General features: G+C 40.7%; 1 protein-coding gene across 2 annotated transcripts in view; it reads left to right on the top strand.

Annotated features, from left to right (window-relative positions):
* LOC111655461 (endonuclease V) overlaps nt 1-6,444 on the top strand; it is a 63,451-nt gene extending 57,007 nt beyond the window's left edge. Inside the window, exon 8 of one of the 2 annotated variants that reach the window (XM_023406879.2) lies at nt 6,078-6,444. In XM_023406879.2, the coding sequence (XP_023262647.1) occupies nt 6,078-6,221 (144 nt within the window). In that variant the 3' untranslated portion in view covers nt 6,222-6,444. The remainder of the gene's footprint in view (nt 1-6,077) is intronic. The other variant, XM_087174131.1, reaches the window with a different exon arrangement.
* The last annotated feature ends 6,708 nt before the right edge of the window (nt 6,445-13,152 follow it).

Genomic DNA, 13,152 nt, shown 5'->3' with positions numbered 1-13,152 from the left:
TGGAGTTCCAGAGGAGACACAGGGGTAAAGAATATCTATTCCTTTTGTGTAAGTCTGTTTCATTTCACTTTTCAAATCGAACTTGGTCTTTGTAACGGTGATTGTGCTCCTTTTAATTTATTAGACAAAACACAAGCAAATTCAGAAAACATCCTCATCAATTTGACAACACGTGAGCTGCAAATACACACAACACAAAACCAAATATTACAAACGTGCTGCAAATAGCACAGACACAGGGGACACAAAAAAGTGATGAACCCAGCTGGAACGTACTTGTGTTTCAATGCTTTTTGACTTCTGAAGTTAAAAGGATTCAACGGTAAGTGTGAATGTATAACAACACATCCGTGCAGGTGCATCCCAGCTGGGTTCATCACCTTTGTGCTACTTGCATCGCTTTTCTGAATTTGCTTGTGTTTTGTCTGTTTGCATGTGTTTTCTTAAGCTGCAGTGCATTGACCTCTCAGGGCCACCGTACATATGCTATTGCACCTATCTTTTTGTTGCAAAAGCAAAGCTGCATGTTGAAGGTGATCATTTTTTAGATTTTTGCCAGCACAATGTGTGGCCCGGCTGTTTGGTATTTTTTGATCAGTTGTTTACTATTTCATTTCAGAGGTTACCAGTAGCATCATTGTTTCTGGACTCACTTCCTTCATCCGTTAAAGAACTAGAGGCCTTCCTTTTTGAAGAACGCTGCAGTATTGCTCGACACAGTTGTCTGACAGCAGAGCAAGGAGGACTGGAGCTGAGAAACCTGAGGCTGCTGACTGAATCTGAGCACGGTCTGACAGATGCCACACAGCATTTTCTACTGACTGTACTTCTTTATTAGGACTGAACATAAACCTCAATGTAACTAAAATTTTTAAATGTTAAGTTTGGAAATTTATAATATTTGGATATAATTATATAAATGAAAAAGTTCCCTATTTATAATTAGTGCCGGGTCCCTGTAATATCTCCCTCATGTATCATCAAGTCTTATATCTAATTATAAATGATGCATAATAGCCTATTAGAGTAACACTCCTCAACTCTAATTGCCTGAGTCATAAGCCATCAAAGCCTTACTATGCACTTTAAAAAGGTGTTACTTCCAGAAAACAACACTCGTCATGTGCCTTTTATCAACAGTAACCTTTTAGCAGAAACACACACAGTGTCAGACTGTGTCGCCTCAAGCATGTGTGTAAAGAAGAATGAGGCCACACTGACCAGCGAGGATGCTTTTACTGTAAGTAGTGTGTATTTTAAGAGACTAGATGGGATGGTGGGAAAATAGAAGAAGGAATGGGAATTGGTCCCTTTTTATTTTTTTCCACTTTTCAGTGTCAATTTGACGCTGAACATTTAAAGGCAATGATTTGAAATGTAGCGTGCCTCAGTCACTTTACCTCATAGACTGTGTATAAAGATAGACATAGCCTCTGTGACATCATCTATAGGTTTCTGAAGAGGTGTTTTGAAGCTCAGAGTGAACTGCTCTACTGTCGCCATCTTGGCAGTACCTGACTCCGCCTAACTCCCAGCTAATCCCAAAATGGGCAAAGAGGTGGGGCTTGTGTGGAGAGAGACTTCGGTGATTACCAGTTTGTGTCACTTATAGCGGCACACCCTCAGTTATGCATATATTTTAAGCCTTAATAAAATTCAAACTGGTGAGTTAAATAAACGTTCAGTTGTCATGAAGGAGGAAATTGGCTATAGAGACCAAAACAGTTTTTGTACCAGGCTGTAAACATGTTTGTTTCTACTGTAAAGTTGGCTGTTTTAACATGGGAGTCTATGGGGGTTGACTCACTGTTGGAGCCAGACTCCAGTGGTCATCCGAGGAACTGCAGTATTTGGCACTTCTGCTGGATTTTCAGTGTTCAAGTTGAAAAGCAAATGAAGAAATGCTGCTCCTCTATGAAATACAGATGTCTAAAAACATCCTTTTTTGTATCTACATTCATTGTCAAGTCGATACTTTGTAGAAGAGGGCTTTTTACTTTGTTTTCCTCCTGTTCTCTCACCTCCTGCAGGAAGCGCTTGGGGAACTGCAAAACAGTAATTCACCTCACTGCTACATCACTGTTAATAAGCTCTGAAGGAAGTTAAACTGTATACTAAGGCCTCTGAAAACTTCAAATGTTACATTGTTTTTTTATATTAACTATGAATTACTAAATAAGCATAAATCAGTGTTAAAATTTGGATTAAAAAAATCCATAAATATTTTCAAGAGTTTATTCTCATAAACTAAAGCTAATCTGCTTTATCAGGACTGTGTGGGTGTGGTCCAATCACATTTGATTGACAGTGACCTGGAAAAGTAAACAAACCACAGCACAACTGTCAACCGACTTTGACTGAAGCGGTACTAAGTCCAGAAACCCAGCACTAGTGCACAGAAATATGTAGCTCAACCTGTTTTCTATTTCATTTATGTCCAGATTAAATCAGTGAGAAGTGCACAGATAAAACAAAAAGTAACTAAAAAACACACCAAATCTCTCACATCAAACAACCCAGACTGTTCCAACTTTGGCAGAAAATGTTGTTTTCATGTGCTGCTCAAAACAATTTCATTGAGAAAATTGTTTTTAGTGCCTTCACTTTGAGAAATCCATTCTTTTCCATTTGCTCAAATGCTTCTCAAACGTGTGTTCTATTTAAAATCTGCCTGATTTTCTTTGCCCCATCTGATTTCCAGTTTCCAGTTTCCACAGCTCTCAGCAGGTATCCTGATGAGTACAATTTTATTACTACTGATACAAATGATCGCCAAAGCAAAAAAATAAGACCCAGGTTGCTGTAAACTGGAATTATAATTTAATCCTGGCGCTGATAGTACCCAGATCTACCAACTGTGCTGCATGGTGATACAAGGTGAGATGAAACAGTACTGATTATATGTTTAGAGCATAATCATTTTCTCTGCAAAGCGACTACTTGAAACAAAAGAGGAGAAACAAGCCCTCCTGCTTCACATTGTGCACTCAGGGGTGCTGTGTGTGTTAAATAGACGTCCACCTGCAAAGACGATTTTGTAGAAAACAATATGGTTCCTCGAGTCATCAAACACACGCACACTCACACACACACATTAAACCCCACCAGTAGAACTAATCATACCTCCTCGTAATCACTGGCCGTGACATAATGTGTCTACATCTAATAACTAATCTGTGCTGCAGTATATTAACATCAGGTCCTCTGAGAGCCCCCCTGCTGTTGACACAGCGGGGGCCTCATCTTCTTCCCTCTAACACTGACCCTGGGTCAGCCTTATGGAATGTCCACTCTCCTGCCATTACAACTCCATTATGCTGTCCTTTTATTGCCCATTCAGCACCTTGACCGGCTCTGTGGCCGCCTGTAACATGATAACAGCTCTCCTTCTTATTCTCCATCTGGCTCTCTCTCTTTTTCTTTTTATCCATCCGTCGTTCTCGCCCGGTCTCTGACTCTACTTTCTCTCCACTGCTCTGTCGCTCAGTGACACTCTCCCCCAGTTTATTTGCTGATGCTGATTGCCTCTGTAATGCACTGAAAATGTCCTGGGTGGATATTCAGAGCGAATTGCTTCATGTTGTGTTGCTGTAGGGCAAAAACTAACTGGACTGGGGAGGCAGGCTGAGGCCTCCACGGTGTGGGGGGAAAATAATGACGGAGGCTGCTAATGGGCCTCACTGTTAGGCTCCAGTTTTTGCTGTTACAGCACAGAAAAAGCTGTGGCATGATAGTATTATGTATTCAGTGCAGTGTGATGAAGCCCCTGGGTGTAAACTCACTTGTAAATTAAACTACCTCTTCAGATTCATCTGGATGGATCAGAGTCTCAGAGTCAGATATCACTGCAGACTACTGCCCAAAATGATCCCAGTGATACATTTCTGGTCCTACTTTTAGGGCTAGGAGTAAAAGGATTTTATCAACTCTCTTAAAGACGCCCTCCAATGTTTAACCTTGTTAACATCCATATGTTACAATACAAGACATATCATGACAAAAATAAACACACCACCATGACTGAGTGTTTCCACCTTGAACTGCAGTGAACCAATGACAGTCTCATAAAAACAGATTCAGACAGACGGGATTTCATACGTCACAAACCTAAGGAACCAATCCCGTCAACTTTCGGGGACAGCGGCAGGGCTGAATAAACCAACATTTTGTCAGTACAGAGAGTGAGAGTTGTGTCAGACATTGCTAGTTACATGCTACCACCCAACATAAACAAATAGAAGATGCTAACTCCGCTACCCATTCTGATACGTCTGCTAGTCACCGATTTTGGGGTAGAAGACACTCCTCATCTGAGTCTGGGTCTGACTCAGCACTGTGGCTGAGTGTAGCATCGTGATACTCTCTGCTCTTTCACTGGTCAACTTAGCGCAAGTAGTGGTGGTGGGCGTGGCACAAGGCCTGATCCCGATTTTTTATATTAGATTTTTTTCACTTTTTAGTGGGAAAACCATGTTAAAAATATTAATCATTTAACTTTACCTTTCGAAAATTACTCTTACCTCTGCTTATATGTAGGAATGTGCCAGAAGTCGAGAAGTGATTATTACAAATGTTCCTGTAAAGAGATGCCAGGAGCTTGAAGAGAGATTCAATGAGAGGACAGATGTTCTGAGATAGCTTGATGACAATAAGCTTATTGAACGATCATTTTTACATGAACGGAATAATATTTGAGACTGACCTTGTGTCAGGATAACAAATGCTGTCCCTGCATGTCCTCACGACGTTACACAACAGGGAAAATGCAGGTTTGCAACAGTGATGAGTCAGAGCCACAGTTTTGGCAGCAATAAATAAAACTTTGTGCCTATACGCGTCATAAAGATAATGTGCAGGGCGAAGGACAGGAGACTAAAACTTATTTGAACACAATCATGTCCCCCTGGCTGGATGTCAGCTGCATAATGACTCATGTCTCAACTCAATTACAGCAGGTAAAATGTTTTTATAAGGTATTATATCTTATTATTTTTTATTTAGGCTCTTTCAAATAATAGCTCAGGCTAATATGCACTATAAAATATATTTTTATATTGTTATGGTGTATTCCCCAGGACTATGTGACTACAGACAAAAATAAAAAGCTAGTACTGATGTACATGTCGGGCAGACAGTTAAGAAGGGGTGTAGCTGATAGGGGGATTGGAGGAGAAGTGTTCTTCATGGAGTTGTGCACCACAGCATACAGAAGATTTTCAACATGTGTCTGTGTAATGCATGTCTCACTCACCAAGAGCTGTCTCCAGTGGTGGAAAGGAACACCAATGTTAACTCTTGTCTCTATGATGTCTTTTCTTCTACTGCAGTTAGCATACTAAACAGCTAGCTCCAACCCGTCTCGTTACTTTCCAATAGTGACTCACTGTAGCCTCCGATCTGCCCTGAAGACGTAGCGCTGCTCAGCAGATGTATTATAACCCCCTTGTCTTGTAAACGCAATAATGGTCAAAGCTCTTGTCAAGTGACAATCACCACCACCCGCTTCCAGCAAGAAACCACATTCGGCGGCAGAGAAAACTTAAAAATAGCCCCCATGTGATTATACTGGCTTCATATTTTCGTATCTATAACCAAGTTATTTGCCTAAACATGTAAAACCTACACATAATAAAGTTGTGCTCATTATCTTATTGTCTTATTATCATAAAACATAATTTCTACTTTGCCGCTGTGAGTTTTGTAAAAGAGAGATGTCACACTCTCTCAGAGGAGTCGTCCTTCTCCTTGCCAACAGAAAGTGTAGGACGCTTCATAAATAACCCTCTGGGGTAAGAGTGTTGTTAGTCCTAGGTTAACTTTCAACGCAATTACTAGGAGTGACTGTGAGATGCCTGATAAATACCCAACTCAGGCTGGACTTCATGTATCTGCGGGGATTTTAGCAATTTGAGCTGAGAGCAGCTGCTGAATGCTAAAGGACTCTGACTTAAATGCTATAAAGCTTTGCAATGTTTTTGTTTTTCATGTTTGAAAAGTGGTGACGCAGCAATATAGGTGTTGTGCTATTTTTATTGCAATAAGAGGTTTGTTCTTTGTCTCCTCCTCTCTTGTTTCAGGTTGCAAATGATGCCAGAAAGGACCTGAAAACCCTCAAACACCAGCAACTACAGGAGACTCCTAAAACTCTTTCATCTGTGTGTGTGTGTGTGTGTGTGTGTGTGTGTGTGTGTGTGTGTGTGTGTGTTGGAGTGAGTGAGTGAGAGAGAAAAAGTGCAGTAACTTTCATGTGCTTTTAAAAGCACAGCTGTTTTAGTCTGGGCCAAGAAGACACCATCAGACTGACTGTATCTTTTTATGCACTCGCCCCATATTTAAACTGGATATGGGTCAGACTGGCTCTTTTTATATGCTGTTCTCATTACATTTTGGGTCACTCAGCTTTTTACACTGGGAGCTTTGTAAATAAATCATAAATGTCCCTGATCATGTCTTCTGTTAATTTCTGTGAGGTGTGTGAATTTTGCTTTATGTTGAATTATACTGTGAGCTCTTCCCATATGGCTGCGTGTGGGAACAGCAAACACTGTAACACAAAAACATACCCAGGCCTTGTGTACAATGTGTGGTCACTGAGCGTCTCTCTTTAAATGAGTCAGAGTTGGCAGAGGGCACCGCTGTGCCAGGCTGGTCCCAGCGAGGCGAACGGAAAAGAAGGGCAGGGGGGAAGGGGGCTGACTCTGCAGGGATGGTGGCCAGGAATAGAAGTGGTCAGATGGGGCAGTATTGATCAGCAGTAGGGGTCAGAGGATCAGCTGGTGGAGACCGCAGACTGAGCCCACGTCAGAGCGATGTACAGAGTATAGGACTAAAGTGCTGTAGATACAGTATGGACAGATTGTGAGGAAAGAGTGCAGGTCATCACGTGCTCACTCCATCAGTGTGCAGAAATCACGCAAGATGCTCGGTGACTGATGCTAAGTGGAAACTAAAATACTCGATCAAGTTATCCCTGATGTGATCAGGGATTAGGGAAACCTCTTAGCACCTTAAATGTTTAACATTACAGCAGCAGTTAGACATTTTTTATATTGAGTATATTAAAGGCCCCTCTGCTAAAACACACACCCAAAACTTGTAATCAAAAAATCATCAACATAACCATCATATAATCCCACAAACTAGTGTAGTCTTGATCTTGAAAGTAATACTCAGTTGCTACAAAGCAAGTTAGCCAGACATGCTAACAGTTGCAACTTCAAGGTCAGGTGAACCCAAATCTTTCTTTTTCCACTGTGCAAGATTTTTACAATCCCATGGAAACAAATTTTTTCAAGTTGGATTGTCAAAATTTTCTAGGTCATATCCTGTTTTTGATATAAAACCTTATACACATTGAAGTTGCAAGTCAGTTCCCATCTCCACGTCCTACCTCCTCACATTTCTAACTGCAACCACCATGAACACTTCTGCACTATTCATAACTATTCATAAAAATCTAATCATTAAGTAGAATTAATGCTACAGGGTTTTACATCATCATACATTACCTCTTCATTAGACCTTTCAGTTGGATCTCTGCTTTAATTATGTACCTCTGTGGTCTGTGAGGACCTGACACTCAGAGAAAGAATTTGACAGCTTCCTGCTCTGCAGTTTGCTCTCTTTACTCCACAGTTTTCCCATCTGCAATCCCTCTATCTTCTCTTCCATCACCCCTCTCACTCACTCAGTTTCAAAGGCCCTGAGCAGTTGAAACTTGGGTGGACATCTTTGCTTTTTCGTTATTTAGACCCTGTAGACTCTGACAGAGGGCAGCGATCCTGCTGTTCCTCCTCTGACAGCCCTGCCACTGTTCTCTCAGCAGCATTTGTCTTCTCCGTTCTCTCCCCTGTTCTGTTTGAAGAAAACCTGGCTTGTTTTGGCTCACCATCAACTATGACCTCCTTATATCTTCTTGTCTTTTTCCCCACATTTCATTTGGTGTTGAAAAATGTGATTTTTTTTTTTTTTTTACTTTAGTTGCTGATCATTTCCACTGTTGTATTTTACGGCTGTGCCCTGATCGCTCTAACTTACTGTGAAATACGTTTTATACAACTAGAATCAAAGGTTAGAGTTTTATTTGTTGGCTTTTGGAATTGAAAACACAGATATGATATTTATTAATTCTATAACAGTGAATTAAATTAGCAAAAGTTATCGTCAACGATACAAAATAATTCTAAATCTTCAGAAGCTTAAACTTAATTTTTACTAAATCATCGTTGCTTCTTAAGGGTCCTCTTCATTAAGTTACATATTTAAATACAAAACAAACTGATTGTTATTGGGAGAGGCACTGAAGCCGACCAAGGCAAAGAGAAAGGAGAGCATGAAAGAAGACCAAGAGTATAAAGTGTAGAAAACAGTGCAGTGAGGCACAATACATGTCTAAAAGGTGGGGAGCAGTGGCATCTGCTCCCTGTATCCCACCCCCACGTTGTGAGGAAAAACCAGCTGTGAAAGCCTGAAACAAGAATCACAGAAAAACTTAAGAAATGAATCATTCAAACTCTTGACGTTCTGACCAGGACTAATGAGAAGATGCCCTAAAGCATGGCTGTCCTTGAGACGTTCCTCTCAGCTGAACTGCATCAAAGCCAAAGGTCGGTGAGCAAGACAGTGGTGAGTGCTGTGGCAGTCAGTAAAGAGAAGAGCAAAGTGTTCAGTTCTCTTTTGATTGAAGTCGACAAGCTCCTGAGTCTGCAAAGGCGTCGGCAGAAGGCTGAGGAATTTTGTCTGAGAAACAGCAGTCATGTAGAGACGTGGTAAGCTGAAAAGAAATCCTCCAGAGCGGTGAATCACTGAAGGTATTTTGTAATCAATTTTGCAATTCACTTTCTTTGTGTACTAACTTGTCTCATCTATTTCTGCGTCAGTCTGTGATTTCTTACATTTCCCAGAATGAACTCTGGTGTCCCTTAGAAAACAAACTGTGTCTCAAATCGGATAGGTCAGTCAGTACACTACATGTAGTACACTGTGTGTGCCAGTATTCTGTGTAAACAGTGTACTAGTACACCTGTACACAGTATACTGGTGTAGTGCGTGAATTTCGACAGCGCAGTGTTGCTCCAAAAGCCACCATCAGTGCAGATGATGTGTCCTCCCATTCCTCAGTCGCATTTTTCTCAAATTTGAAAATATGTTGACGGTCCCTCCCTCTCCGATACGTGGCTAAGATGGCAGCTGTTGGGTGTGAGAAGTGTCCATCGTTTTACACTTAATTTTTTCCCCTGTTTTGAGTTCACCATCCGGGTACTTACGGTCTCAAAATAGCAAGTGTGACTATGGAAGAATGCAAATTGAGATGCAGCAATAGTTATTTAGTGGTTAGTGGTTAGCTAGTTCATGAATATTGTCTATCTGTCCTCAATTGCACAACACCAACGCAACAAGGGAATATTCACAGATAGCTTTTTCTTTTATACTTGAGTAATTTAGGGTGGAGAAGACCTTTTAATTATTGATCCAAATGGATGTTTCATTGTCAAAACAAGGGTCATATGTTTTACTGCCTCTTGCCTTCTAGTTAATCAAAAAAAAAAATCTTTTTTGATATTTGGATTTGTTTACTTTAAAAAATATCAGAGCCACTGACACTCGCTTTTATGTCTGCAGTTTGATTTTTCTTCCATATTTGCTGTTCATGAGGATTCTAAACCATTAAAAATATATCAAGAAGGATTAGAATGATTTAGCACTAAAGCTATGTTCAAGTTGAGTCACTGTCATATCTAAATTCAAATAACATCAGTTCATGTCACGTCTCACATCAGTCAACACAAGTTCAAGTCAAGTCCTAAGTCAGTCGACACTGGTTCAGGTCTAAATTAATTCAAAACAAGCCCAAGTCAAGTCACAAGTCAATTTATACCATCAGGCTGTTCAAGACAAGTCCAAGCAAGTCTCAGATCATTTGAAGTTAGTCCAAGTCAAGTCTGAAGTAATTTGAAAGTCGTGTCATGTTCAAGTCATTCAAGACAAATGGGGTGCCAAGTCATATGAGGCTAGTCCAAGTCGAGTCTTAAGTCATTCAATATCAAGTCAACATGCAATTTTTTAAAACTGAATAATGGCTATAAAATCCTGCAGTATTAGAACATTTTCCTTTCAAAAGTGTGTTTATGGTGCGGTTTACATAGCTATGAAAAGCTCTTTCAGCATACAAACGGCCTAATAGTTTAATATTCAAGCAGTGTGGATATGTAGGTCAGGCTGGCCTTGTTCCAAGCTTGATGTTTTTGCTATTATGTCAAGTCCTTAGGAAGCCTAAGCTCAGACAAGTCAGGTCTCCAAGCAGTCAAGTCCCAGTCAAGTTTCAAGTCCTCATTTTTGTGATTGAAATTTAACTCAAGCCCGAGTCTCAGGTCTGTACTTCTCTTTTGCACAATGTGAAACATATATTATGCAGCAGATGGGATTAATATGTTTAATATGTTTTATATCAAACACACAAACACAGCATCCTTCGTATGTTGGTGAGTATCTAAGCAGACCTGCTAATGCTTGGTTGCACAGAATCACAGGGATTTACACTTTGCTTTTTCTGTGGTCCAAAACGATCTCCAATTCTCTCAGATGAATGACTTCCAAGAGAAAGAAGAGATAAAGTGCTTTCAGTCCCTTTTATCCTGAGGGTTTCATCCAGTTGATTTCTCATCACTTGGTTTGACCATCAAACAGTGTTTCATGTGGTCCCCAGCTCTTCGTGAGCTGAAAATCTCTGCAGACATGAAATATTAACTGTCTGTCTGTGTCTCCCTCCTGGAACAGCTATGGTATACCTGGGCCTCGTGGTGGTGTTCAGCTGGCTGGAGATTAAAGGGGTAAGGACAGAAATCACGTCATACAGAGCTGCACAGAAGATCAGCAGAGCGAACACACCGCCTCCCTTTGTGCCTACTTGACTGAAGGTTACACTAATTTATGCATTAGGACACTGTGTGCTCAAGTACAGGTGAATATGCAAACACACACTAATATATGTATTAGTGTATGTGCTAGCAGCAGTTCACAATCCCCCAAAGTATCATGCAGGAGTCCTTGTAGGAAAATCTGTTTTGAGCAGGAGCTCCATCTCCATCGGGCCGACTCTGTCCTCTCCTTGCCCGCCTCCTGGTGGTCTCCTCCTTCACCTTCATACAGAAACAGAGTGATACTTCAAGGATGATCAAGCAGAACTGGAATTTGGGAATACCACCGGTATTTTTATGATTAATCACTTATTCATCAATCAAAGTCCTCGTCATTTGAAATTGCCCTGTGATGCCTTTTGGGAGGAGAGTATTGTCTGACCTGCCCAGTTTTACTAGAAATTACATCTATTACATACACCTCATGATTTGCCAATGCCAACATTACACACTAAGGAGGGAAGAAGTTTGGCCTTTATGTCGTCAAGCTAGGGGAATAGAGGTCAGAATGATCGATGGACCTGAGTTCATCTGAGTTTGAGGGGGCTATTTGTTAGTTTTCTCTGCTGCCGAACAAGATTTCGTGGTGGGAGCAGGTGATGATGATGATCGCTTGTCAAGAGCTTCAGCCATTGTTGTGTTTAAAATACAAGTGATTATAATACGCCCTCTGTGTAGCCTTACTTTTTCAGGGCAGACTGGACGCTGCAGTGTCAGAAAGTGACAGGAGACTGGGGCTAACTGTTTAGCATGCTAACTTCAGTAGAAGTGATAGAAGAGGCAAAACAACTGCTTTCCACCTGTGGAGACAGCTTTTTGTGAGTATAAGAATGAAGTCTGATGCTGAACTTGCAACGTATCTTCTTGACTGGTAAGTAAACAGCTGTTAATGCCAATGTTGACTATGTAGCAAAACTTACAAATAGCTCCTTGATTGTTTGTATCCTGTCACAAACAATGCAATTCACATTAACCTTTCTGTGTCCATAACCACAATTATTAACCAACCTTTACCAAGAACTACAGTTACCTAACTGTAATCATATCTTAACCATCGTTTATTAAACATTTCCCTAACCTCAACCAACTAGTGGCTTGAGAAAACATTCAGACCTCCTCACTTTATTGTGTTGTAAATTGTTGCCCATCAATCTAAACTCAATAAACTCTAATTGAAAAAATTAGCAAATTTACAAAAAATCCAAAAACCTAAATCTGTCATTTACAAGTGCTCATTACAAGGGAACCACAGACAACGGTCATAATTCACATGTATGCAAGAAGTTCTTCAGGTAAACATATACTATATGCGGGTTTAATTTAAGCCACAATTGCTGTTGTTTTTCTTGTGAGATCAATCTTAAAGTTAAACCTTGATTCAACAGGTCTTTTTCACAGCAGACAAAGCACAAGTCAAACTCATCACATTAAAAAGTGAAAAAAGACATCATAGATGCTCATTTTTGGGGGCATTAGTGAAGGGCAGGATTTTCTTGGTCAATGAAATCCTAAATTCAGAGTATTTTTGGCCAAGTTTAATATTTAAACCTGCCCTTCACTTGTTTTTCTCTTGGTTTCTTATTACACACATTACTTTTTAATACAGTTTCTCTTTCTCAGTGATCATGCTCATTCCTCCAAAAGAGTGCATTCAGCTGCATACTACATTTTCACTGCCAAGAAAGGAACATGACAAATGTGTCTGAACTGGTGGTGAACACTTTTCATATGTAGAGTTCTGTGCATGGTCATCCATGTGAAGGTCAGTCTGAGGCCCAGTTAAGTAGAAAATAGACGGGGGAAGAGATTCTCAGAGGTCTCTTAGGGGAGATGTACACATGAGAGAGGACCAGAGAAAGGGATTTTAATGAGTCTGTGAGCTACCTGTGTGTGGTTAGAGGGAGGCGAGGGATTTTTGCAGTGTGTGTGGGGCTCAAGTTGTCTTTCCTTGGGACTTCAGGGCAGTAATTGGTAAGGGGTACTGGGATAAACTGACAGGGAATTGCTTGTCCTTTACCCCATGTGGAGCTGTGTCCAGTTCATGACGTCATATTCAGCACAGCATCAAAACATTTCCATTTTCCCCCAAAGGACAACTACAGCAAGACTGGATGTTTCAGCTCATTTTTATGATTCCAGTCCCTTTTAATCTGAACCAGAGGTGGAAAGGTGGACATCTCCCCGAGGCCTGAGGTCTGTTTTGGCCGGCACCATGAACAGTCATCTTATCGATAAG

Source organism: Seriola lalandi, unplaced genomic scaffold (assembly GCF_002814215.2).
Source record: "Seriola lalandi dorsalis isolate HSWRI2012SDOR001 ecotype SW California unplaced genomic scaffold, Sedor1 jcf7180002054318, whole genome shotgun sequence".
In the NCBI taxonomy this organism is placed as follows: domain Eukaryota; kingdom Metazoa; phylum Chordata; class Actinopteri; order Carangiformes; family Carangidae; genus Seriola; species Seriola lalandi.
The sequence above is the reverse complement of the archived record's forward strand: the minus strand, read 5'-3'. Positions and strand labels throughout refer to the sequence as shown.